General features: G+C 40.5%; 1 protein-coding gene across 8 annotated transcripts in view; it reads left to right on the forward strand.

Moving 5' to 3' along the window:
- Window positions 1–22,858, forward strand: part of CHL1 (cell adhesion molecule L1 like) — a 108,223-nt gene that overhangs the window by 56,510 nt on the left and 28,855 nt on the right. For 7 of the 8 annotated variants that reach the window (XM_010718741.3, XM_019620225.2, XM_019620228.2 and 4 more), the window contains 8 exons: window positions 2,644–2,832; window positions 4,483–4,588; window positions 5,257–5,447; window positions 12,114–12,236; window positions 13,215–13,385; window positions 14,873–14,920; window positions 16,802–16,922; window positions 19,151–19,335. In XM_010718741.3, the coding sequence (XP_010717043.1) occupies window positions 2,742–2,832; window positions 4,483–4,588; window positions 5,257–5,447; window positions 12,114–12,236; window positions 13,215–13,385; window positions 14,873–14,920; window positions 16,802–16,922; window positions 19,151–19,335 (1,036 nt within the window). In that variant the 5' untranslated portion in view covers window positions 2,644–2,741. The remainder of the gene's footprint in view (window positions 1–2,643; window positions 2,833–4,482; window positions 4,589–5,256; window positions 5,448–12,113; window positions 12,237–13,214; window positions 13,386–14,872; window positions 14,921–16,801; window positions 16,923–19,150; window positions 19,336–22,858) is intronic. The other variant, XM_019620226.2, reaches the window with a different exon arrangement.

Here is a 22,858-nt window from a genome sequence, read left to right on the forward strand (position 1 = left end):
TTTTAATTTTCCATTTTGTTTTGTTTTGCTGTTGTGTCACTGGGGCCACCCTGAAGGCTGAGACTTCTAATTACCAACAGCTTTTATTTAACAATCTTGAAATATATGTGTCACTGAGAAATTAAATCTGATTCTAGCTAATGAAAAGGTCAGCTCAGAAACGCAGCAATATTAAGCTGTGGGAATTCAGTACTTTCATTAATATTTGTGCCATACAGAATTTATACAGGAGCCAAATCTTGCATAGCTTGAGAGAACCAAATAGCTGAGATTGATTCCATATTTAATAGTACTATGTAATTTCTCTTGGAAGCAGTAGATCTCTACTCTGGGATTTTTGGCTGTCATTCTGCTACTGTTGATGAGCAATTTTAATGCAGTAATTACATGTAGGGAAAACTGTTCACGAGGTTTATGAGGAAAAAAAATGACAATTTAATTTTTTTCCCTCTTTAGCTGTCCAATGTTTGTATAGCATGTTTTGGAAGCGGTGGTATACATAGAAATAATCTGGAACTGCATCACTCCTTAGAAATGCTGATATTTTGAAAGATTTGCTCACTGTAAATAATAGGCAGCTCATTAAACAAACAAATGGTCTGTCCTTAGAGCAATCAGTATTTACTATTAACCAAACAGCTCAGTAAATAATGAATTGCAGGTAGGGAACTGCAGATAAGTATTTGTGGTGAATTCAAATTAGTCGGCTTAAGCCTGAGGCTGAGAGAAGAGAGGAACAGGAGTGGAGGGGGAAAAAGAAAAAGGAGAAGAGGGATCCTAAGTGTACCATTCATTGTGGCAGTCCTGATCATTGTGCCAAGGAAAGGTTTTCTGCTGTTGTCTTTGCCGCCCAGGTGCAAGGGATGCTTTGGACAACTCCTAAGGAGAACAGAGGAGAATTCGGGATTCCTGGGGAAAAAAAAACAGGTATCCAGAGTAAGCTGTGGGGCTGCTCCAGCTCCCTGCTGAGCTGTTGTTTTTACCAGGGTCAAGATTCTGCAGGTTTTATCTGGCACACACTGGGCCTCAGGAGAGCGCTGTGCTTTGGCACTGCTTGAGACCGAAACCTGCCCTTTGCTGCCAAGTTCTTGTGCAGCCACCTCAATTATTGCTCCAAATTATTTCAGCAGCTAAATTGTTCATTTGCTGGGATCTGGCATGAGATGAGAAATTTTGGTTTGGAGTTGAATGGTTGTAGAAGTGAAGCGTTGCACTGCCTGAAGTTTGGGTACGTGGCAGCGCTCGAGGCTGGGATGGATGGGAGAGCCTGGGGGATGTTTGAACCTGAAGTGCAACTGAGTGGCTGGGGAAGTGTGCTGCCAGAGCATCCATGTGGCTGTGGATCCATTGGTAGGTATGGGCGGAAGCTGTGCACCCACCATGCAGCACCTGGGACATGGAATAAGGATTTTAGTAGCCTGAGCTGTGGAAAGGCCTCTTGCTTGCAGATTGAGGCCAGAAGGAATGCAGCTGAGCTGATTATCTCTGCCTCAAACCAGTGTGCTGCTGCTGGTTGCTGATCTGCAGTCAGAGGGTCCCCATCCCCATGTCCCTCTGTGCTGTCCCTCTCTGCTGAGCATGGCACTGAGCAGGTCAGCCAGCATCTTCCACCAGGGAGAGTTCAGTGCCTAAGATATCTGTATGACATCTGCTTTTTAGCCTCATTTCTACACAAATGAGGCTTATGGGATTATCATGTCTGTCTCTTGTCCCCTCGCTGGCCAATTTCAATCTTAAATCAGGGATTTTAGTCTCGAGGACGTTGATTTCCAGGAAGGTTTCATGAGTTGAGTGGGTAAAGGTTCCCAGTAGTGGACATTGCTCCTGCAAAACGATCCTGACAGCTGAAGCCTGAATTTCTTGAGGTAGATGTGCTGTAAGTGCTGTGTTAGCAGATAAGCAGCACGAAACATACCTTACACTTGTTAATATTTCGCTGATATTTGCAAGTGGTGCTGGTGACTGAAATCTTTTATACACCCACACTTGTGGAGCCTTCTCCTTTACTCCCCTGTGAGTGGCACTTAAGCTCTCATTAGCACAGATTTTTCCTCCTTTTGGCTGGTGCCTGACGTTTTTACCTTGTAATGCAGTGCTGAGGATGTGTAATGGAATGTGTAAAACCTACGTGCAGTAGTTCTGGGATAATGGAGTAAAAGGCAATGTTTCGTGCTCTGCTCCTTATTAATGAACTAAATTGGACTAAATGTCCTTTTTATGTTTTTTTAAGACATAAATAAAAGATAAAAAGATGTATGAGATTTATGAGTAAGGTCATTAATGTACTAAATTACTAAATTTCTCTCATTAGCTCTGTTACATTACTTTCCAACTTACACAGTTCTCATTAGAAAAACTTATGAACTGGAATAATTACAAATATATCATATTTTAAGCTACTCCTGCTTTAATTGCAAAGCAAAAATAATTATGCTTTTGTGCTGTAATTGATTTTTACTTTTTGCATGTATTTTTCTTTAAAGGTTTAATATAGGACCTTCCTCTAGCCAGGAGATGGAGAGAGGAGTGGAAACAGTACTTTCATGCAATTTAGCTGCAAATCCTGAAGCACTGCTTTAATTTAGTAGCCTCATTAGAGCCAAGTTAATATACACTAATATGGCTGTTCCTTCTCCTTGCTAGGCTCCCAGTTTCCCATCTTACATCTGATTTGATTTGATGCTGAGAGGAAGCATAAGGTATATCTCGTTCTGTTTGGACTCCTTGTTTACAGAAGAGTGATGGAGATGCTATTAAGCACAAGGAGGATCACCATATGCCTGTTTTTCTTTGTACTGAGTTTGGCAGCAGCTATTGAAATACCGTTATCAGGTGAGTTGTAGCTATTTACTGAACGCTTTGCTGTTTTGTTTTGGCATGCTTGCTTTTATTTTTTTTCCCCTTTTTTTCCCTTTCCCTGAAGAAAAAGTATTAAATCCTACTTTCAGTTGTTCCATTTTGAATTTAATTCTGCCAGAACATGGCCTTTGGGAAATTTAGAAGTGATAAAAACGTGAAGCACTTTGTTTAGACTTGCTTGGATGCAGCAGTAAACTTGTCCAATAACATCTACCTGATGTTCAAGATCCAACGCACTGCTTAGCTCTGAGGGGTCAGATCTGTCCTTAACAAAAATCCATTATTTTGGCTCTGAGTCACCCTGAAGCTTCTTTGATGTATATGAAACTGTATTTACTTGTCTCCAACCTGCCGTCTCGCCTGCAGAAGGAGCGGGTGTATGTCTCGGGATGCACATGAATCCCCAGAGAAGAATTTCCTATGCTTGCACCCCACCCTGGGGAGCACCAGCTCTGTCCGTCTGGCTGGGATGTTCAAGCTGCCTATTCTGCATGGTTGGTGTGCAATCAATGTGTGAAAAATATGAGATGAGGCCCACGTGGGACAACCCAGTGGTGGCCAGTGGACTCCACTGCCTGGGTGGCCAGGTGGATTGCACGCTACAGTTTGCTTTCTGGGGATGAAGCAAAACAAAATTCAACCATATTGGGTTTTGAATGAATTAGACAGATGGAAAAAGAACTGTAGGGTCTCAGCAGGCTTTTGAGTGCAGCAGCTTCGGAGCAGGACATTGGCAGTGTGGGTACCTGCTGTGAGCAGCCCTGGTTGCAGAGGATTAAGGCAATTAAGCAGGGTTTTAGCATGTTTTCATAAAGCTACCTGAACTTCTTTATCAGTGAAGGAGATGGAAGTGACTCCCTGTGCTGAAGTAAAGCAAAAGCGGAGCTGGAACTGCAAAGTCCAGGCCAAACTGTCTGGGCAACCACTGGCTTTAAGTACCTACACAGGGGAGTCATCCAGCCCTTAATGTGCTTTAACGAAGGTCTTTATGTTTTAATAAAAAGGAATTGTGTCTGATCAGTGAAGCTGGTGGGCCTGAAATTGCTCAGCTTTGAAACCATACGGTATGGTATCATTCCACAGTTTGCTTCAGCTCTGTGCTTCCTGGACTTCCTAGAGAAACCAAAGACGATGTTAATTTTCTTTCTGACTGCCTGTAAGGATGTGATGATCCCATTATCCCCAGTACATGGCAGGGCGCGTCTTTCCTTCTGTGGCTTTGTTACACTGATGTTTGCAACACTTTTAATTCCCTTAGAAAAAAAAAAAAAAAGATAGTGAAAAATCACTGTGTCATTGTGTGACTGCTCGTGGCATTTTTGTCCTGCAGGGTGCATTCTCATCTTTGCAGTCAATGGTTTTCCTTGTAATTTTATCCAGAATTAAGACAGAAGTTTGTGACTTTGTGTATATCTGTGCCTGTGAGTCTATAGACACATACAGATTTGGAGAGCCAAGTGTTGTCGATGTCAGGAGGGTGATGATAATCATCCCTCATTTAAGGCAAGCCTCACAGTTTGCAGCAGTGAGGTAATCCTGACATTGTCTTGTTGAAAGAAAGGCCCTGAGCTGTGCACAGCTATGCTTGAAAGAGGATTTAATCTGCTGTCTCTTTGTGTTCAGTTGCACAGCTTCCAACAATCAAGGAGCAATCTGAAACCCAGGTTGCCTACCCTTTTGATGAGAACTTTACAATTAAATGTGAAGCCAGTGGAAATCCACAGCCCACGTAAGTACTGCTTTCACCTGGAGAAGCAAGCAGAAATTGAGTTTGCTTTTAGCCTTTGCCAAACATTATTCCTTTTTTGAGGAGGAAAGGAATAGCAGGTGTCTGGGAACCTGCTCAGAATTGCAATGCAAGGTTAAGCTTTGTTCCCATTTAAACCATTCAGCTTCTGCTGTTTGAAATCCTTTGCTCTCTGTGAATAGACAGCAACGTGCCTTTTTCTCGTTGGGAGAGGTTTCATTTCTGAGCAGTCTGCTCATGTTCTCCTGGGTTCTATGGTGGTACCTCTTGTAGAGCTCATATATGTATGTAGAGCCTGCCAAAAGTCCCAACTGTCCTGCAAACAGAGCTTTTTTTGGAGACCTGTAATTCCTTCCAGTGTGTGGCTCTTGCTTTCACAGCTGGCATCTCTCATTTATTGTCCTTTTGTTAAGCTCTCTGTTCTTATTCTGTGTCACAGTCAGTTGTCTAAAAGTGAACTGTGCAGTAGCAGACAAGCTCAATAGCTAGCACAAATTATAGCAGCACAGAATTCATTTTACCATCACCTCCTTTTATATAGTTTCGTTTTTCTTTTGTTTTGATACTGCAGTGTTGGAACCATAATTTCCACTGTTTTTGTACTCTCTATACTGCGGCCATTGCTTTGTAATCATTGTTTTATTTTTCAGTTTCAACTGGACGAAGGATGGAAAACCATTTGATCTGTTATCTGATCCCAGAATAACCACACGTAACAACTCTGGGACATTTGTGATTCAGAACCATGGAATCATCACCAATTTTCAGGGGAAATATCGTTGCTATGCATCCAATGTGCTGGGAACTGCCATGTCAAAAGAAATTGAACTCATCGTTCCAAGTAAGGGCTTTTGCTTCACTTTCATTATACTTCATGTAAAAAAAAAACTTTGGAAATAGTGTTGTTCGTAAATCAGTGGATGCCTGAAAGAAAACTTTGTGCCCTCTGAACTGATTTTATTTCATTCCAATTTTTGAGCCCAGAAATCTGAACAACAAAATCTGAATGCAGGGATTCAGACCACACCATTCATCTTACATGTTTCTAATCTTTACTTAATACAAAAACAGTGGGGTAAATCACACATCTGTTTTCCCAGATAAATTAGACTGGAAAACATTTATTGTTTACTTCTGCTTTCTGAGCTATACTTGGCCTCGAGAGGTTGGGCTGGTGGATAAATTAATATAAACTTTCTAATAGCCATCCCAGGGGAACCGAGTGTTCAGTGACAGAAAATGATTATTTGTTTCGGCTTGACTATTTAAATGTCTTTATAGTTTGCTTTCTTTGCCTGTTTCATGAAACCCACCAGGATTCTTTTCTGATTTGTATTTGCCTAAAGCCTCTGCTTTCTCTTGTAATGCTTCCACTTCTAATACTTTGCTCTTTCTGTGAAGAAGAAAGTAGAGCTATTGATGGTAATTGCCACATGATAAAATTCTCTGCCTAATCTGGACAGAAATAATTGGTTTGAGAGAGGATACCAGCACATCATTAATATATTGAAATGTTTGGAGAGGGAAAACAAATGGCAGAAATGAGAAGAAGAAAAAACTTAAAAAAATAAGACATAAGAAGCAGTGCAAGAAATATTTGAAAAATTAAAAATGTGGTGGGCAATGAATAGAAATGCACTGTCAGTGAAAACAAAGACGGTTTGAATCTAAGGCTGGGAAAATGTTTTTTTAAAAAAGGAAGAAAACTTTTGAGCTAGTGTTATTTCTAATACAAGAGAAGTGTATTTGATAAAGAATTAAGAATCATGCTTTTGCTTTCCAAATATTTATTGGAAGGTAAATGCTACTTAGAGTTGTAAGCCTATAATATCCCAGCCTGGTTACTGTGGGGCTGAGTGCCCAGAAATTGGGAAGACAGTATGGTCTACATCTCAGAGCATGGAATGTGAAGTTAGGGAGAGGATGGGAGAAATAGCAGCTTATTGTTGTGAAACAGCAAACAGTGCAAGTGTTTGGAATCCAATCAGTCCAATCAACCATAAGTTCATTAGCCTGGTGTCAGTAGCATTCAGGGTGTAGTATAAATACTTAAGGGAAAATGTTAAAGTTCTGGGGTTGAATGGAAAATGAGCTCTCAAAACTGTTATATAGTTATTCATTTCTATGATCAGTAATTTTCATATTTCCATAGTTAGCATAGAGGAAGGCAGGGGGAAAATTAGGTGGCTTTCAGGACTGGGGTTGTGGAGATGAACAAAATTGACTGGTAAAAGCTGGAGGTCATGTAGCTGGGCATTGGCCAGGACAGTGTTTATATGATGGCTTCATATCAAGAAATTTGGGAACTTGTTGTTTGAGAGTAACTGAGGAAGAGAAAGGCAATATTGGTCACAAATTCAGTATAGGAAAACATGAAATTAGAAGAGGAAAACTTGAGAACCTTCTAAATGACAGTAGGGCATTTACTTGAATTCATATACTTCTGCCTCTGTTTCTTTAACTGTATAACGTAAATGCTGTAAATTAAATCAGGATTCAGGGAGCACAGAAGACACCTTTTATTTTCTGGAGCGCTGGATAGTCTACAGCTCTGCTCAAATGAAAGAAATCTGCTGGTGCACAGAACCGCTGCAAATTAGGCAATCAGACACAGAAGACTTTGGGATAAATTACCTCTATTCACCCACAAGTTTTGAAGCAGCGACTGGTACATATGAGATCACTACACGTATTCATGATAATGATGCAGAGGTGGCAGTGCTTTGCCAGCTGTATTCAAGTAAAATGTAAGCTGCTTGGCAAGTCGCTGTGCCAGTGAAGTAAAGAAGAAAACAGCAAGACAGACTAGGGTAGGTTTTTTTCATAAATTAAATTTGCATTGTACAGAAGTAGAATGTCAGGTTTGTAAGGAAAGTAAGGTTGCTGCTGAAAAGGAGAACAAAAGAGTGTTTACTCAGAGTAGTGATTCCAGGAAAGCATTAGCAGCGTCAAAAGGAATGATCATTAAATGTCACCTACATAATGAAAATACCCCACCTCCTCTATATATGATGACATTAAGGGGAAAGAGGAAGAATTGGCTGTGAGAATAATCTGCGTTTTTGTATCATTTACAAAGTCTAGATTGTTACAAGATACATGCAAAATGAAGATGGATGTAGTGGTGAGAACACAGACCTTGGTTCCTTTCCTCCTGTATTCAGGGAATCTATGGCTCAAACTACTGAGCAGGCCCAATGCCAGAAGAAAGAGAAGAAGCAGGGTTTAAACTTCTTTAATTAACTGTAGTGTAAAAGACTCTTCATGGCAAACAGTTAAAATTTATGTTCAGTATTTCTAAAGGCTTTGCTCTAAAAGACAAAAGTTCTGAGGATGAAAACAGAGCCTAGACATAAAATTGTCTGCTTGAGAGACAATTGTTTCTTTGAGAGCAAGGGGCCTGACATCCCCGGACTTCCTGACAGTCAGACTTCCTAACTTTTTCAATGTAATGAAGCAATTAAAAAAATCCATTACAAAAGCAGGTAATATCTCATAAACAGTTCAAAAGTTGCAGTGGAAATTACAGATTTAACTACTGCGTTTACAGCATGGACCAGAATAGCAGTTGATGCACTGAACTGAATAGAGGAAGCTGCTCTAGCTGTACTCACTGGTTGGTGACTTTAAGTGATGTTTAAGATTCTTTCATGTGTTGTGCCATGCATCTGTATAACAAATTGTTTAGCTCCTAATCAAAATGTCTGATGAACTAGGAATTTCCAAGGTATAGCATTTTATTGATTATTTCTGTTCTTCATTACCCTAATATCTTTTAGGGATTTTGTTGTATCCATGATACAACTGTGCATCCAAGATGCATCTCCAACAGTGACTACAGAGAAAGTTATAAAAGGAGACCTAGTGCATAGTGATGTTTTCCTACAATAGTTTTGCAAAATATATATTAATTGCTGACTTAAAATAATGAATCAGCTCCCATTTTAAACCAGTTACTGATAGGAACCAGGTACAGTGGTATGCCAAGGACTTCTGCAGCTATTTACAGAAACCTTTTGCCTTCAGTTTGACTTCTCAGTGCTTTTCCCAGGAACGTGTGAAACACCAGGCTAAATGCACTCCATTCTCTATCTGGTATAAATTCTCATCCTCAGTACAGGATGTAATTGTACATTACAGTTGTAATTGTACAAAGTCATTCAGCTGTTAGCATTAGGACAGAAACAAAAAGTGTGCTAATAGGTGTCCGAGTAAACCTGCAGCAGACCTGCTTGCACCAGGGTGCTGAGAGTCAGGTTGCTAAACTTCTGTATGCAGCTTGACTCAAATTCAGATTTTATATTTGCTTTTCATGTCTCTACTGCATATTCTGAACAGGTAAGTAGGAGAGACTGACCCAGCCTCTGTTCTGAAATTTCTCTCAGCCAGCCTAATTTGTCACTGGTATTTCAGCCTAATCTCAAGCACAGTTAGGTCATTAAACTTTGAGTCACCCCGGGGATTAAAGAGAGGCTGGTTCCTTATACAGATGACTCTGGAAACGGTAATCTTCCATTTCCATGGTTTATACACTGTCACAGCACAGCGATTCTGGTTTTAAATGCTGTTCATCATTCAAGATACAGCCTTGGCAGGAAATAATACTTCAGCAATGAAGTCTTTCCTGCTACTGTTTTGAGAGCTTTATATATCAATGTGGGCTTTTAGAAGATGTTTCCATAACTGAAGTCAGGTGTGCAGTTTGTCATCTTCCCTGTGGCTATTACACACCTTGATTGCCTGTGTTCTGAGTGTCCTCCCACTGGTACTTCAGCAAGCCTTTCTCAGAGCCATTAAATAACATTCTCCCCTGCGTTATGGATATGTGAGATGTAGCACTAGAGCTACCCTGGATTCTCTGGCCTCTCTCATTATGTCTGTATGTGGGGAATTGCATGTAGGACTGACATGACGATTTTAGTGGTATCGCTGCAAGGAGATCAATTGGTTGTAAATTTTACAGTGTCCATGTGCTGCTTTGATAATTCCATCCTGTGTCACTTTTGTGACACAGTTAATCTTCTGCGGTATTTTCTAGCTTAATTTGATGGTGATAGTTTCTGAGATCAGCCACAAATCAGTAGAGATTGATTCTGGAATATCCACCAATTAAAACAGAGCAGCACAGCAGAAAAGAAAACCAGCCATTTCTTCCATGTATGTACTGAAAACTGATGTGCAAGAGCCAAAGCCTAAAGTGATATTAGCTTCTGAGCCTTAATAAATCTCCTTTCAGAAGCAATCATTTTTCTAGTCTATGAGACCGATGGGGCACCAGCAAGTAAATATATTTGTCAGGAGATTTGACTCAGGAATTTGTTATGAAAATTGAATATTCTTCTCTTGTAAAACTTGAAGGGTTCAAAGCACTCCCAGTTATGCATTGAGGGAACATCAAAGTTTAGAACAAAGTGAAATGAAACAGTGTAGAAAACCCAAGGAGCCTCAAACACCTCTTTGTTCAAATACGTTGTAAAGTTGTACAAGACATTGGGGTTCACAGTGCTGCTTCCCCCAGTAGGAACCAAAGTGGGCATCTGGGCCTGTCCTGAAAGGAATGCCTGCACTGCCAGCTATTGACTCCAAGATGGTGATTTTTCACTGTCTCCTGGTGGGAATTGATATCTTTTTGTATAATTAGGTAATTATTGGCTACAGAAGCTGACTGGAAAGGCCAGTGATTATGGCACCCAACTGGGGTATTGAAGACCCAGATTTTATTGTTGTGCCAAATGAGGCAGAAAATGGGTTTGAACAAAAGTTTCCCGTGCCTTAGATGAGCAGTCTCACTATTGGTCTATTTGCTGACCTCCTGATTTTGTTGACTTAGTCAGAAATCCCTTATCCTTCACCTGATCCAGCACTCCTAGCTTTGAGTGATGTGCTTTTGGGAAAAGTAAGCAGGCTTTAGGTCAACAAATTGGCTTTTTCCCACTGGAAAATGTTTTCCCTCTCCAGCAGTCAAGAGATGCACTTTCCAGGGCTTGAAGAGTATTGATTATTGAATGTATTGGATTTAACACGGAGTTCTTTCCCTTACTTGAAATGCCAACTACAGAGTGGGTGATGCTCATTAGATCCTTGTTGTTTTCCCTAATAATTTCTATTCATATCAACAACACTTTTGGAGATTAAAAAAAAACCCAACAACCTATGACCAATTTGCACTCAGGCAATCAGCACTGTATTGATTGCTTTGTTTTGTGTTCACTAATGCTACAATTAAAAAAGCTCCCAGTCCTGGCCTTGTATTTCTTCTCAACCTCCTTTTCAGTTTGACTTCTGCTGCTGTCTTGCAGTGCCCCTGGACTACTGACATATTAAATTGTTTATTTGCTCCCAGAGTGCCCTCTCATGCCTTGAACACCAGGATGGCACTAGTTGCTGTGCCAGTCTGGCCCTGCACAGCCAGGATGCTTTCATTCAGTCGCTGTTTAATTGCTGATAATTTTAACGTTTAATGAAGTTGCCTGAACTGAAACTTTCATGAGTTTGAACTTGTCTGAAATCAGAAGAGTGTCCGCCCTGAAACTGTCTTAGTTGAATTCGTTTAAGGAGTGGTTACATTTTGCAGACTAATTTCTTCACAGTAATCTCTGAGCTGCAGTCTTCCAGTGCTTGCTTTGGGGAGGGTTCCAGCCCAGCTCGACTTCCTCTCCACTTGGATATGCTCCAGTTGCATTTTTGGGATGCTGATACAGTCCAGGTAGATGATCCTTGCCAGGTGTCGTTCAGGCTTTAAACAGTCTGCTGACTCCCTTGGCAATTAACCCAAGTCCTTAATCCGTTAATTATTTAACCTATATTTAAGCCAAATAATGCTTTCCTTTTGCACCTCCGGTGTATTCCCTTGCGCCAAGCCTCTCTGCATCCTGAAGGACAAGCTCGCTGAGAAACCCTGCAGATCTGCACAGCAGAGGTTTTACACCTGAGGGCACGTGGAAGCAATATTGTCTTTACATAAGGCTTCTGCTTCATCTCATTCTGGAGATGGATAAGAGTCGGGATGGCTCCAAGCACAAGGCAGAATAGCTGTCTGATGTCTGTCCTCACCTGCACTGACTTGCAGTGGCTTCTTGGGAACTGCTGTTTAGCCAAAGACTTCCCAGAAGAGCCTGTGCTCCCAGACTGATTTTTGATCTCCAGAGATCTGTCAGAACCCTGTCGTCTGTGCTCATTTTAGGATCCCATTTCAGTTATCTGTCTCTTTGTGCTGTCTGGCAGGGACTAGTCAAATAAATGACAGCATTTGAAAATAAATACACTAAAATAATTCTTCAGCAGAACTCATGGGCAGCACGGACAAATCACTTAATGAATGAACAAAACTAGCAAAAATGTCTTGCTCTTTGTGAAATGCTTTGTTACTCTGTACCACTTGATAAACAATAGGAATACCTAAAGGCAAGAATGCAAATTGTGATGTTAAAGTAAATATTTTATTGGGAACTAAAGGGAAAATTTCCAAGGATAACAGTAAAAGAGGAACTTCTTTGCTTTTGCACAGGTGTACCGAAATTCCCTAAAGAAAAAATTGAGCCCCTTGACGTGGAGCATGGTGATTCTGTGATCTTGCACTGTAACCCCCCAAAAGGGATCCCACCTTTGCATATCTATTGGATGAATATTGGTAAGTAAACAACTTACACGTGCTTCATGTAAGGAAACTCAGAACATTTGTCTTCCAAAGCAGTTTCATAACAGTTTTATAGCTGATGGGAATGGTAATTCTGCAGGTGTCGGGGGAAAAGATCAGGATATTGATAAATAAATAAAAATTGAAAAATGGGAAATAGAGATGTCTTTACATAGAACAAGCAAATTGAAGAGTACATTGACAGCACATAGCAGAGCTTAAATATCAGTGAGTACATCTACCAGTAAGGAAGACTGCTGCATTTAGGGTAGAGAAAACAAAATGTACCAATATATTATGTCTATCATTACTGTTTTCTTCTCATGAATCAACCATTACTTTATGCTTCAGTGTCAGGTATGCATAATTGTTTCTTAGTTTTGACGTGATTTTCATTGTTGCATTCTTCAGTGTTTCTTCAGCATTTGTATTCTGTAGGGTTTTCTGGCTACGAGAAGCAAGATACTGCTGTGACACGAAGGGTTTGTTTCTGATGTTCACCAAGTTCTTGCAGAGACAGGGTGCCAGATTAAACCTCTGATCTTATGAGGCAGCCTCTCCACTCCTGACATACATACTTAGCATAGGTCTGCATATGGCTGGATCAAGAATGAGACAGTGTAGTCTCACCAGTCCATACTAATGCTACCCTGCTCTAATCTGTAATTACAGAAGAGCAAACTGGTCAGGAGATTGGCACATCTGCAAATAGTGACCTCCATATCAGCATTACTGGCCTTTGTATTGGGGAGAGGTGTTGGACATTTTCTCTGGCTGAGAAGGAGCTGCGTATGCAGTTCTGTACGCTGAGTATTGGTGAATAACCCATGGGTTGTGCTGGGCCTTCTGCCTCTTTCACATCAAAGTTATGTGCTGTATCTGGAAGCAAACACATGACAGCAGAGCATTGGTAGTCATATTGGTGAAGCAGCTCAGTATCATTACCATATCGTAATTATTTTTTCTTGCTAGATTTGCAGCACATTCCTCAAGATGAAAGGGTCTCCATGAGCCTTAAGGGAGATCTCTACTTTGCAAATGTGGAAGAAAATGACAGCCGAAGTGATTATTGTTGCTTCGCAGCATTTCCAAAACTGAGGACAATTGTACAGAAAATGCCAATGACACTGAAGGTTTCCCGTTGTAAGTTTGTGGATGCGTTGTTTCTTGCTTACTGTTGTTTTTCTTTTTTGACTCCCTGGACGTCAGTGTGATCACATCACATCAGCAGATGTGAGCCCCAAAGCCCCCAGATGCAGCTGTTGGCCCCCCAACGTAGCCTGCTCTTCCTCCTGCTCTCTCTTCAGTGAAAGGTGGTGAAGCAGGAGGGAAACTTGCTTCTCTGGTGGTCCCTGATGGGACTTGCCTGGGTCTCGAGGACATTGAGGCTTCCACATCACTGCACTGTTGGTTGGTCTGAGTGCAGCTGTGGGACTGGGCTGCAGGCTCAGCCCTGCTGGTGGCTTGGCCCTGGAAGCCTCTGTGTCTTTACTTTTATGAAAAAGGAGACACAACTGTCCCTCCCCTCTTCTCTAAGGAGAAGTGGGCTGCTGCTCGGCAACAAGAACTATAGGCCTGATTTTCAACCTCTGCAACAGTGACTGCTGTGATGGTCCAGATGCACGCTGCCTGTGCATTGCAGGCTAGAAGCAAAATGGTCCCTTTTCAGGCTGCCACAGGGACACATGGGGCAATAACATTTTCCTTGTGAAATGTTGTGCAGGGAGCAGCGTCAAAGTGTTTTGCAAAACACTAGAAGCTTTTCAGGGCATGCTGTCAGCTCTGTTAAAAGAGTAAGGCCCTGCAGAAGCTGGTGGAAATGAGGCAGCTTACAGCATCTGCAGAGCCATCCTGTTTTGCTTGAATCTCTTTTGGCTGTAATGAATTCAGTTAAGGTTTGCAGCAAGAGCTGAAGCTGCCTGTGCCCTGAATATCAGTCTTCTGTTTCGTTAATGCTTCTGACCTTTTGGGTTTATGTAGCCCAGAAAGCCAAGGAGATTTTTCTTTGTGAATGAAAGCCTAATATTAAATATATGGTTTTGAGAGTTTCTTGTTAGGATTAAAAAAAAAAAAAGATAAATGATTAATACTGGGTTTGTATCTGGTATCTTAATACTTGCTTAATCTGTATCTTGGGATAATAATTGTGAGATAAATAGCAAAATGCCACGTTGCCCTCCATAGCATTTATAATGTGTCCAGCCCCACAGCCGTGCACGTGCAGATTAGAGAAAATGGGGCAGTGTTTGATTCTGGGTCTCTGAAAGAAAGGCTTTGGTGTGTGCATGCACGCTGTTGGAGACCTGAGACTGAGTGCAAGTGTAGATGTGAGGTGTGCATTTACAAGTTTTGTATCCTCAGCTGGAGGTTGCCTGCTATTCTCTATGCCAAGTTGGTTATATCACCATGAAGTATTTTGCAGAATATTACATGTATGTAAATGATTTTCTTTATTTTCAGAAATTCATTGCTCATCTGTTGATTTATGTCATCTTTTGTTTCTTTTTTTTCTTCCATGGCAGAAATTTACGTGGGGGGGACATTGTTTGGTTTTGGTTGATTTGTTGTTTCTTTTCATTTTATGTCAACTATGCACGTTTGTATTTGGTTGTCACTTTTATTTATTTCAGTTAAGCATGCTAATGACTCAGGCTCACCTAATGCTGCGGTTACTAAGGGTGAGTTGAATGCATCTGTTATTTAGCCTTTACACTGAGAATCTACCAGCTGAAATGAAATGTGAGCTGCTGCTTGGGAGGATGAAAAGAAAAAATCACAAAAGCCTTTTTATTGCAATGGGATGGATTTAAGTGGTCCGTGGAGTACAATTTGCTCATCTTGTACTTTTTGACAGAAATCTGAAGGGTTTTTAACAAAGAGGTAGTTTTCTTATTCAAGAAAGAAATATTCACATCTCAGAACATAATGTAAGTAAGGAGTCAGGCAGTGTTATCAGTTCAGAGCAGGAGTCAGAGCATGGCACTCTGCATCTTCCTCTGGTGGTGAAGGAGACACTGCCATTAAGCTGCTGTGGTTTGAAACTGAATCCACGTCTAACAGGTCACCCTGAGGCTGCATTACTCCAGGGTGAGCTTAAGGTGTGGATTTGCAGAGCTTTAGCTGCACTGTGTTAATTGTGCACGTCTGTAGCTGTACACAGGGTGAACGTGAGATGGTTCACTTTGGCTGTGTGTTGTGCTGTTTGGTATTCGCCACAGGTAAGCACTCCAACAAAGCACTTCTCATCCTGAGGATCCACCTCTTCCCATGTTTTGTGCTCACTGATTTGTGGAGTCATATCCCAAAAACGCTCTGAAATTTATGCAGACAATGTGGGTAGTTCAGAAGGGAGCTGGTGGCTATTCCTGCCATTTTCCAACCTGTTAGTTTCTTTAAAGAAAACAAAAACAAAAAACCAAAAAACGAGTGTCTCCATTTTCATATGTAGCTTTTGAAGCTAGTTTGTTTGGTTAAATTGCTTCTGAGAGCCTCTGTTTTTCAAGATGCAAAATCTTGAAACTCCTGAAACACCTCATTCTGCTGAATGAGCACTGGAGCTTTTGAAAAGTGGATCCTCCTTGAGTATTTCAAGGTGGAGTGGCTCAAAGCACTGGTAAGTCCTCAGGACTTGTCCCAAGGAGGCTGTCAGTGTGAGCAGAACAGGCAAGGCTTGTGTGCAGTGCTTTGGTGGAAGGGTGCATGCCTGCCTATGGCAGCAGGAGGGCAGATGGAAAACATGTGAGCATGTCCAGAAGCACCAAAGTGTTGCTGCAGCTCTGAACACTTGTAACACAGGTTTGAAAAGATAAATAGCAGGGGGATGAAAAAAATAAAAGGTTTTTCAGAAAGATGCATATGATATTTCACCAAATCATCCATAACCGACTATTTTTTAAGAACTAGGACCATTTGGGGACTTATTCATTACTGTACTAATTGTTATTATAGCAATAACTGGACAGCCATTTAACTCTATGCATGTTTCATCATGAAACCATTGTTTAGCAGGCTGGAATAAATGGTCCATTGAAATCAAATGCAGGCCAATCTTGTTTTATTATTTAAACAGTCTCCTTTACTAATTCTATCTCCATTACTGTAGATTTCGTAATTATAACAAGGGCATTTCTGGGGGATATTCAAGTCAGAAAGATGGGTTTCCATCTGAGTTTTAGAAAATGAAGGAGAGTCAATGCAGAAGATGGGTGCTGATAAAGATGCTGCACACCAGAAGATCAATAATTGGAAGATCAAGTGTATCAACAATTGGCCAACATACATGATAGAAAGAGGCCAGTGCTGGGAAAGCAAGGACATGAAGCCACAGGAAATGGAGCTTCCCTGGTACTGCTGCCTCCTGTTACCACTGTCACGATTTTCTAGCTGTAAGCAGAACAGGATTCTTCCTGCATTGATCTTAAACCATATAAAACAGTAAGCAAACTAAGAAACTGATGTTAGAAGCCTTCAGACTAGAATAACGTTTGTAATGTTATTGGAAGGAAAAGCAAAGATGCAAAGATTTTGAATCTAACTTATATATATATTTTCTATTCTAGCAAATTTTATTAAAGAAAGAAAACCCAAACTGCTGATCCCTCCTGAATCTGCTGGCAGCAGCTCATCAGTCACTGTTATCAAGGGAGGTGTCCTGCAACTCGAGTGTATTGCTGAAGGACTGTGAGTAATGTGCAATAATACACAGATTTAATCACCTTATTCTGCTACAAGTGTATGTATATGTCTGTTTAATTTTAAATTGAGACTTATGCAGTGTTTTCCTAGAGCAAATGTATTCCTCGTAAAGCAGCACAGAGCTCTGGCAGCTCTAGTCATGGCTCGGGCTGTATTAAGCATGGCAGAATATCTCAGTGAGGATGTGCTCACTGTAATAATACAGGGAGCATTTCAAGCAGCCGTTTTGTGCTGGGAAATGAGATCAATTTTATTTTCTATTGTAATTTAACAGGACAAAATAAGGTAAATAAAGAAAGGAACAGTGCTCATTTAAGCGTGGTCCTCTAGATGAAGCTGTGAGTATCTCTCTGGACCTGGTTTCTGCAGCCATAGTTCAGGGCAGAAATAAGCTCCACTATGCCCTCAGTCCAGCTTTCTGATTTTACTGCCTGCTAGCAGATGCAATAGTTTGCCCCAGTAGAGTTATCACCAGAGAAAAAACTCTGTCATCACTAAACCACAATTGAAAGCACAGTTGCTTCTGGTTTGTTTGTGATAGGGCTTTCATTAAATGGAGACTTAAGCCATTGGGTTCTCATGGTCTTTCGTGGGGCTGCAGGTCTGTGGTTGCACACCGCAGTTAGTAGACCGATAACTCATATTAAAGGCTGTGCAATTATCCCCCCCTATAAAATTCTGAAATCAGGATATTTATCTGCCTGAACAAACATGTTTGGGGCATTTTGTTTTTCTATGTTGAAGAGGCATCGCTCTTTGATCATCATTTGAGTTGGCAAGATTATGCCTCTGCAGTTGGTTGCCATCTTTTGAGAGGTGGTAAATTACTTGTCTCGGTTGGATTTGCTCCAGCTATCTGCAGTGAGTTTTAGTTCCCTCTTGCAGCACTTTCTTGTCTAATTCATTGCACATCAAACTAATTCTCAGGCCACAAGTCCATAGCTATGAGTTTATAATGTTGTCAAGGTACTGAACAGGCAAATCATCTCAGAAATACACAAATATGAATTTTCATGTGCAGGAACTAAAAATACCACATACAAAAGGAGAGGAAAAAAGGCACTATTTGGAAAAACGTGAAAAGAAGAAATGTTTTCGTTTCATTCAATAATTTCTAGGAAACTATTTTTGAAACAAAAAGCCATTTTTTATTTTACTATTCAGTTTCAAAGGACGACAAAGTCTCTGCTCAAGAGGAGCTTTATTTCTCCAGTCCTTAGTCTTTTCTTCATGGCAACGCGTCGAAAACGTAGCACTTAAGCAAAAATAAAATATTTGCTGAATTCTCCACTTTCAGCAGAAAAATGATTATATCTTTGCCAGTCCATCCAACCAAATACCCACAAATCAGGGAAGTGGATAGACTGAGCCAGATTTCAAGTAACTAAGATCAGGGGCAGCCAATTGCAAAATAAGGAAATAAGTACATTTCCAATCTGTCATTTCTGAAACCTTATAATCTGAGTAACATCAGTGTCGGGAGGGCATTCCCTCAGTACAGCACTGAGGCAACATGGTGCCAGACTTTGGTAGACAAGCAAGAAAGGAACCCTTGCAGGGAACAGAACATTTGTACCGTTATGCTCACTGCTCTTGGAAAGCCATAGGTTTTTTTTGGTACCTGGGCCTTTGAGTAGCTTGTGCCTGGGCATTTTGCCATCATGACAGATGGACACAAGTGTAAGCAGATATGACAAAGTATATGGTGTCGGGGTCATGAATCCCAGCTGGGACTGTGCATACAGCAGTCTGTCCTGAATTTCTGTGTCACTTGCTTTCTGAAAGCGTAAGGAACGTTTTCAGCCATCTCCAATGTCTGGACGTCTTCCTAATCCAGCAAGGCTGAATGAAGTCACTCCAGTGAAGTCTTTGCCTCCTTGTTTGTCCTAGAATGCCCTTTTGGAGTCAGACAGGATGAGCTCCATTCCTTCTGACACAGTTCATGCCAATGTTTACAAGGAATGCAGCCTTGTGCCATGGCCTAGGCTTGGCTATGAAGGACTTATTCATAGGGGTCCTTCAAATCAAGGGACAGTGTTGACTAGAAGTAGTCTATAGTACAGCCTGTACTATTGCTTGGGGTTTTGAAAGAGCTCAAACAACTGAAAACTTTTTGCAACTCATATGCATGAATTCCAGCAGCTATGCTAACACGAATCATTACAGCGTCTTGGTATCCAACTCAAAATCTTTTTTTTCTTCTTTACTACTAGCCCAACTCCTCATCTAAGCTGGGTCAAAGTTACTGAAAACTTGCCCAAGGACAAACCTGTAACAGATAAATTTGGGAAGGTACTGAAGATAGAAAACGTGTCTGCAGCTGATGAAGGAACCTACCAGTGCACAGCAAGCAACCCTGTGGGCAGAGCAAAACATGAATTCCATGTTCATGTAGAAGGTGCGGAGTACATTTTACTGAGCTTTTTGTTTTGAACACTGATAGGTGATCAATGGGAAGTAAATTTTTCTTATATCACTTTTTAATAAACCATAAACTTAACCAGTGATATCAACTTCTGCTTGCAGGACCTGCCCTCTAGTTCCGGGAAAGTTGCAGAAAGGAGTGTTTGTTTTTGAATAGAATTAATGTGTGATTTTTTCCTAAACCATGAAGGCTTTACAAAGGAGTAAGCGAAAGCACAGATATATGCATAAATTATAGATCCAATACATTAAGATGCAAGTTAGTCAAGCAGAGGTATTGATAAAAATGTCTTGTATTAATCTGAAAGTCAGACTAGAGAATGTAATTATTCTACTTGATCTTAAAAATGTAAAAATGTCTACACTGGGCCAGATCATTTAGCTCAATTTTCTTTTTTAGTTTACACCACAGTTAAATGCATATGGTACCACTCCTCTCTTCGTTTACAAAATTGAATTCTCTCCTTACATGATAAATTCTCCCCTTTCACTTGGCACAGCCTTTTGTGTCATAGTCTTCTCTCCCTTCCTGGAAGTGAGGCAAAGGAGGATACCAAAGCATGGCAAGTGTTCAGCTGCGATGGAGGGGAAGTGCTGACTTCTAGAAATCATTACAGATGGTTTGGAGCATCACTGCTCTAGCTGAATATTTTAACAATCTGGCCTGGCTATGATTTTCTTGCCTGTAAAAATTGAATCCTTCAAAGAAATTGCAGGAGCTGCAAAAACTAAAGTATCAGGGAAATAACATTTATTAAGCAGTCCAGATTATTGACCCTCTTTCTCCCCACCTCTAGAGGAAGGAAATCTTCTAGGCAAATTGTTCCTACTCATTAGCAAGCAAGTATTTTAAGAAAGAAAGAAATACACTCTAACCATTGCAGTGTAAAGAATGCTTTTGCAATTCCTGTTGAGTTCATTTTTCATTTGTATAACTAACATTAGCTGGTGTCAGTAACAGAAATTCTATCTATTAGGAACTCACATACAGAGTATCATGAGCACAAATAGCATTTTTTTCCTGTAATTTCAAAACAGAAAATGTCATTAACGTTCATCAGAGATAGGCATGTTCATCATTCTTGCTGCAACTCGCATGTGCACACTCAAGGGCAAATCTTGAGTTGGGGGAAGTAAGCATTATTAATTTCAGTTCGTTTCAGGGAGGTTTTGCTGACGTAGGGCATCCTCATGCCTGACAGGCTGTTCTCAAGGGATGTATGCAAGGAAAAGAAAATTAAATATGGAAGAAAAATTATCTCAGTTATTAACTGCCAACTATGCTCAATCTAATGCTGGTGTATAAATCAAGACTTCGCTATCATTCCTGCACTGTGTCACTTCTTCCGCTCTTCTTTCTGATATTTTAGGCTCTCAACACATCAGATTTCTAAATAACAGTTTGAAGTGATGATATTTTCATGCAGCCCACTTACTAATCCTACAGTACTCCAAGGGTAAAGATTCAGGCAACTATTACCAAGCATATGAAAATGTTCAGCTGGTAAATTTGTTGACTACTTGAATATTTTAATCTCTCTGCAAGGGAAGATGTAGCCCAGAACATTGGAAGAGGCACAAAAAGCCTGTTGTTGTTAGAGAGAGAACAAACTATTAAAAAAATGGAAACAAGCTCTCAAATTGTTTTAACTGAGAATGTTTGTTTATTCAGTTATTGCTTAAATGTTAGGCTTGGGGGACTGTATAACCTCAAACTCTTGCCACTATCACAGTGCCTGATCCAATGGTACCTTGATCTTGACTGAGGCTTCAAGACTGTCTTTAATAGAAATAATCATTACAATGTGATGATTAATTATCGTAATGAGAGAATAGCTAAGGGCCTTTGCAGCTGTATCTTGTAATACATTCATTACTGAGCTAGAGAAAAATACAATAGGTGAAACTCATGTGAGGCAGATAGGTGGCTGGTTGGTTTTATGAGACTCAAGCTGTAGTTCTCCCTGTTTCATGGGGAAGCTGTTTCAGCTGGGATGCAGACCCCAAAGTGATAACTGTATATGAATCTGAAGATGATAACCCTAGAGTGGGATGGATTGCCAGACCTTGGGTAGATGCAAGGAGAATTTGAAGTGATCTTGACAAATTGGGAAAATGGTCAGGAGTAAAAAGGATGGGCTTCACTAAGCACAAGTGCAAAGCAATTCTCATCAGGCAGCACTAGTTGGCTTCATAAACACAGGATGGAAGATGTCTGCTTAGACTGATCTAGAAGATATACCAGATCACAATCTGAACTCTGCTCAGAAACACAGCTCTTGCAGAAAAAGAAAAAAAACACCCCATGTGTTGTAGGTGTATTGCACAAGAATGGGCTTGATTACCATTTTAGATCCCTTCTGTTTTCAGACTTATTATATTCATATAAAAAGTATAAATCTGTTGATTAGATAGACCACATTTATATCTCTTGCCTGTAAGGATATATTATGCAGTGAAACATTTGCCATACTGTTTTACTTCTGCAGATTAACAATTTAATTGTCCAACCGCTGGTTGTTTCTGTTGTTAAAGTGTAAGTGTATATTTTGTTATTATTACCTTTTATGTACTTATAAGTGGTATAGCATATCAGCCACAAAGAATAGAAGTTCTTCAACCTTTCTGTGAAATTGTATTTCATACTTGACAAAATCTCATTGACTGAAACTTCACAGTTGCATCACTTCCTTGGGGCAACCACAGCAATTGCCGTGCTGAGAAAGGAAAGCAGCAGTGGAATATATCTGCAGTTGACTTTCAAAAGTGAATGGACAGATGAAAATAGGAAGCTTCGTATGTAGGCTGTGCCTGGTGTCTGACCTCCTCCAAAACAATGAAGCATCCTGTCTCAAGTACTCTGTGGTGGACACAGTAAGGGGAAAAAATCATCAGGAGCGTTACCTCCTTTTCACCTCCATGCCTTTGATCTATTTTTTTTTTTTTTTTCTGATGAAAGTGTGAAGAATAGGAGAGAGAAAAAGAAAGAGATTGGTAAAACCAAAACGTTCTGCTGTGTGCATTTCTTTTTTTTTTCCTGCAGTCAAATATAAGGAAGCATAACAAGTATGGTTGCATGTGCTGCACTGCAGGAGGGCAAGCAGCACTACAGAAAGAAGAAATCTGTACCGTGAATGAAATGCAAAGATGTTATAGTTTTATATAAGCTTTGGTGTCTTAAATTTTACTTTGTATTTAGCTGTTGCTGAACAGCACCTCTTCATGCGTGCTCTAAAGTGGAAATGGCAGAGATCTGTTCAGCAAAGATCAGGGGTATTTTTTTAATATCTCTGTGTGAATATGAGCAATGACACTGTTCTAGTATATCACACTGATAGCATCTGGAGATGTATTACCAGACAGCAGCGCTGTTAATCTTCAAAGCATTTTATGAGAATTAACTAATGAATCCTCATGCTTCCCACACATTAGCTCATCTTTTTCTAATAGGGAAAGAGGGATGGAGGAGTCCAGCGATCAGCTCAGGGCCAGCAGAA

The sequence above is a fragment of the Meleagris gallopavo genome, chromosome 14 (assembly GCF_000146605.3).
Source record: "Meleagris gallopavo isolate NT-WF06-2002-E0010 breed Aviagen turkey brand Nicholas breeding stock chromosome 14, Turkey_5.1, whole genome shotgun sequence".
Classification (NCBI taxonomy): Eukaryota; Metazoa; Chordata; class Aves; order Galliformes; family Phasianidae; genus Meleagris; species Meleagris gallopavo.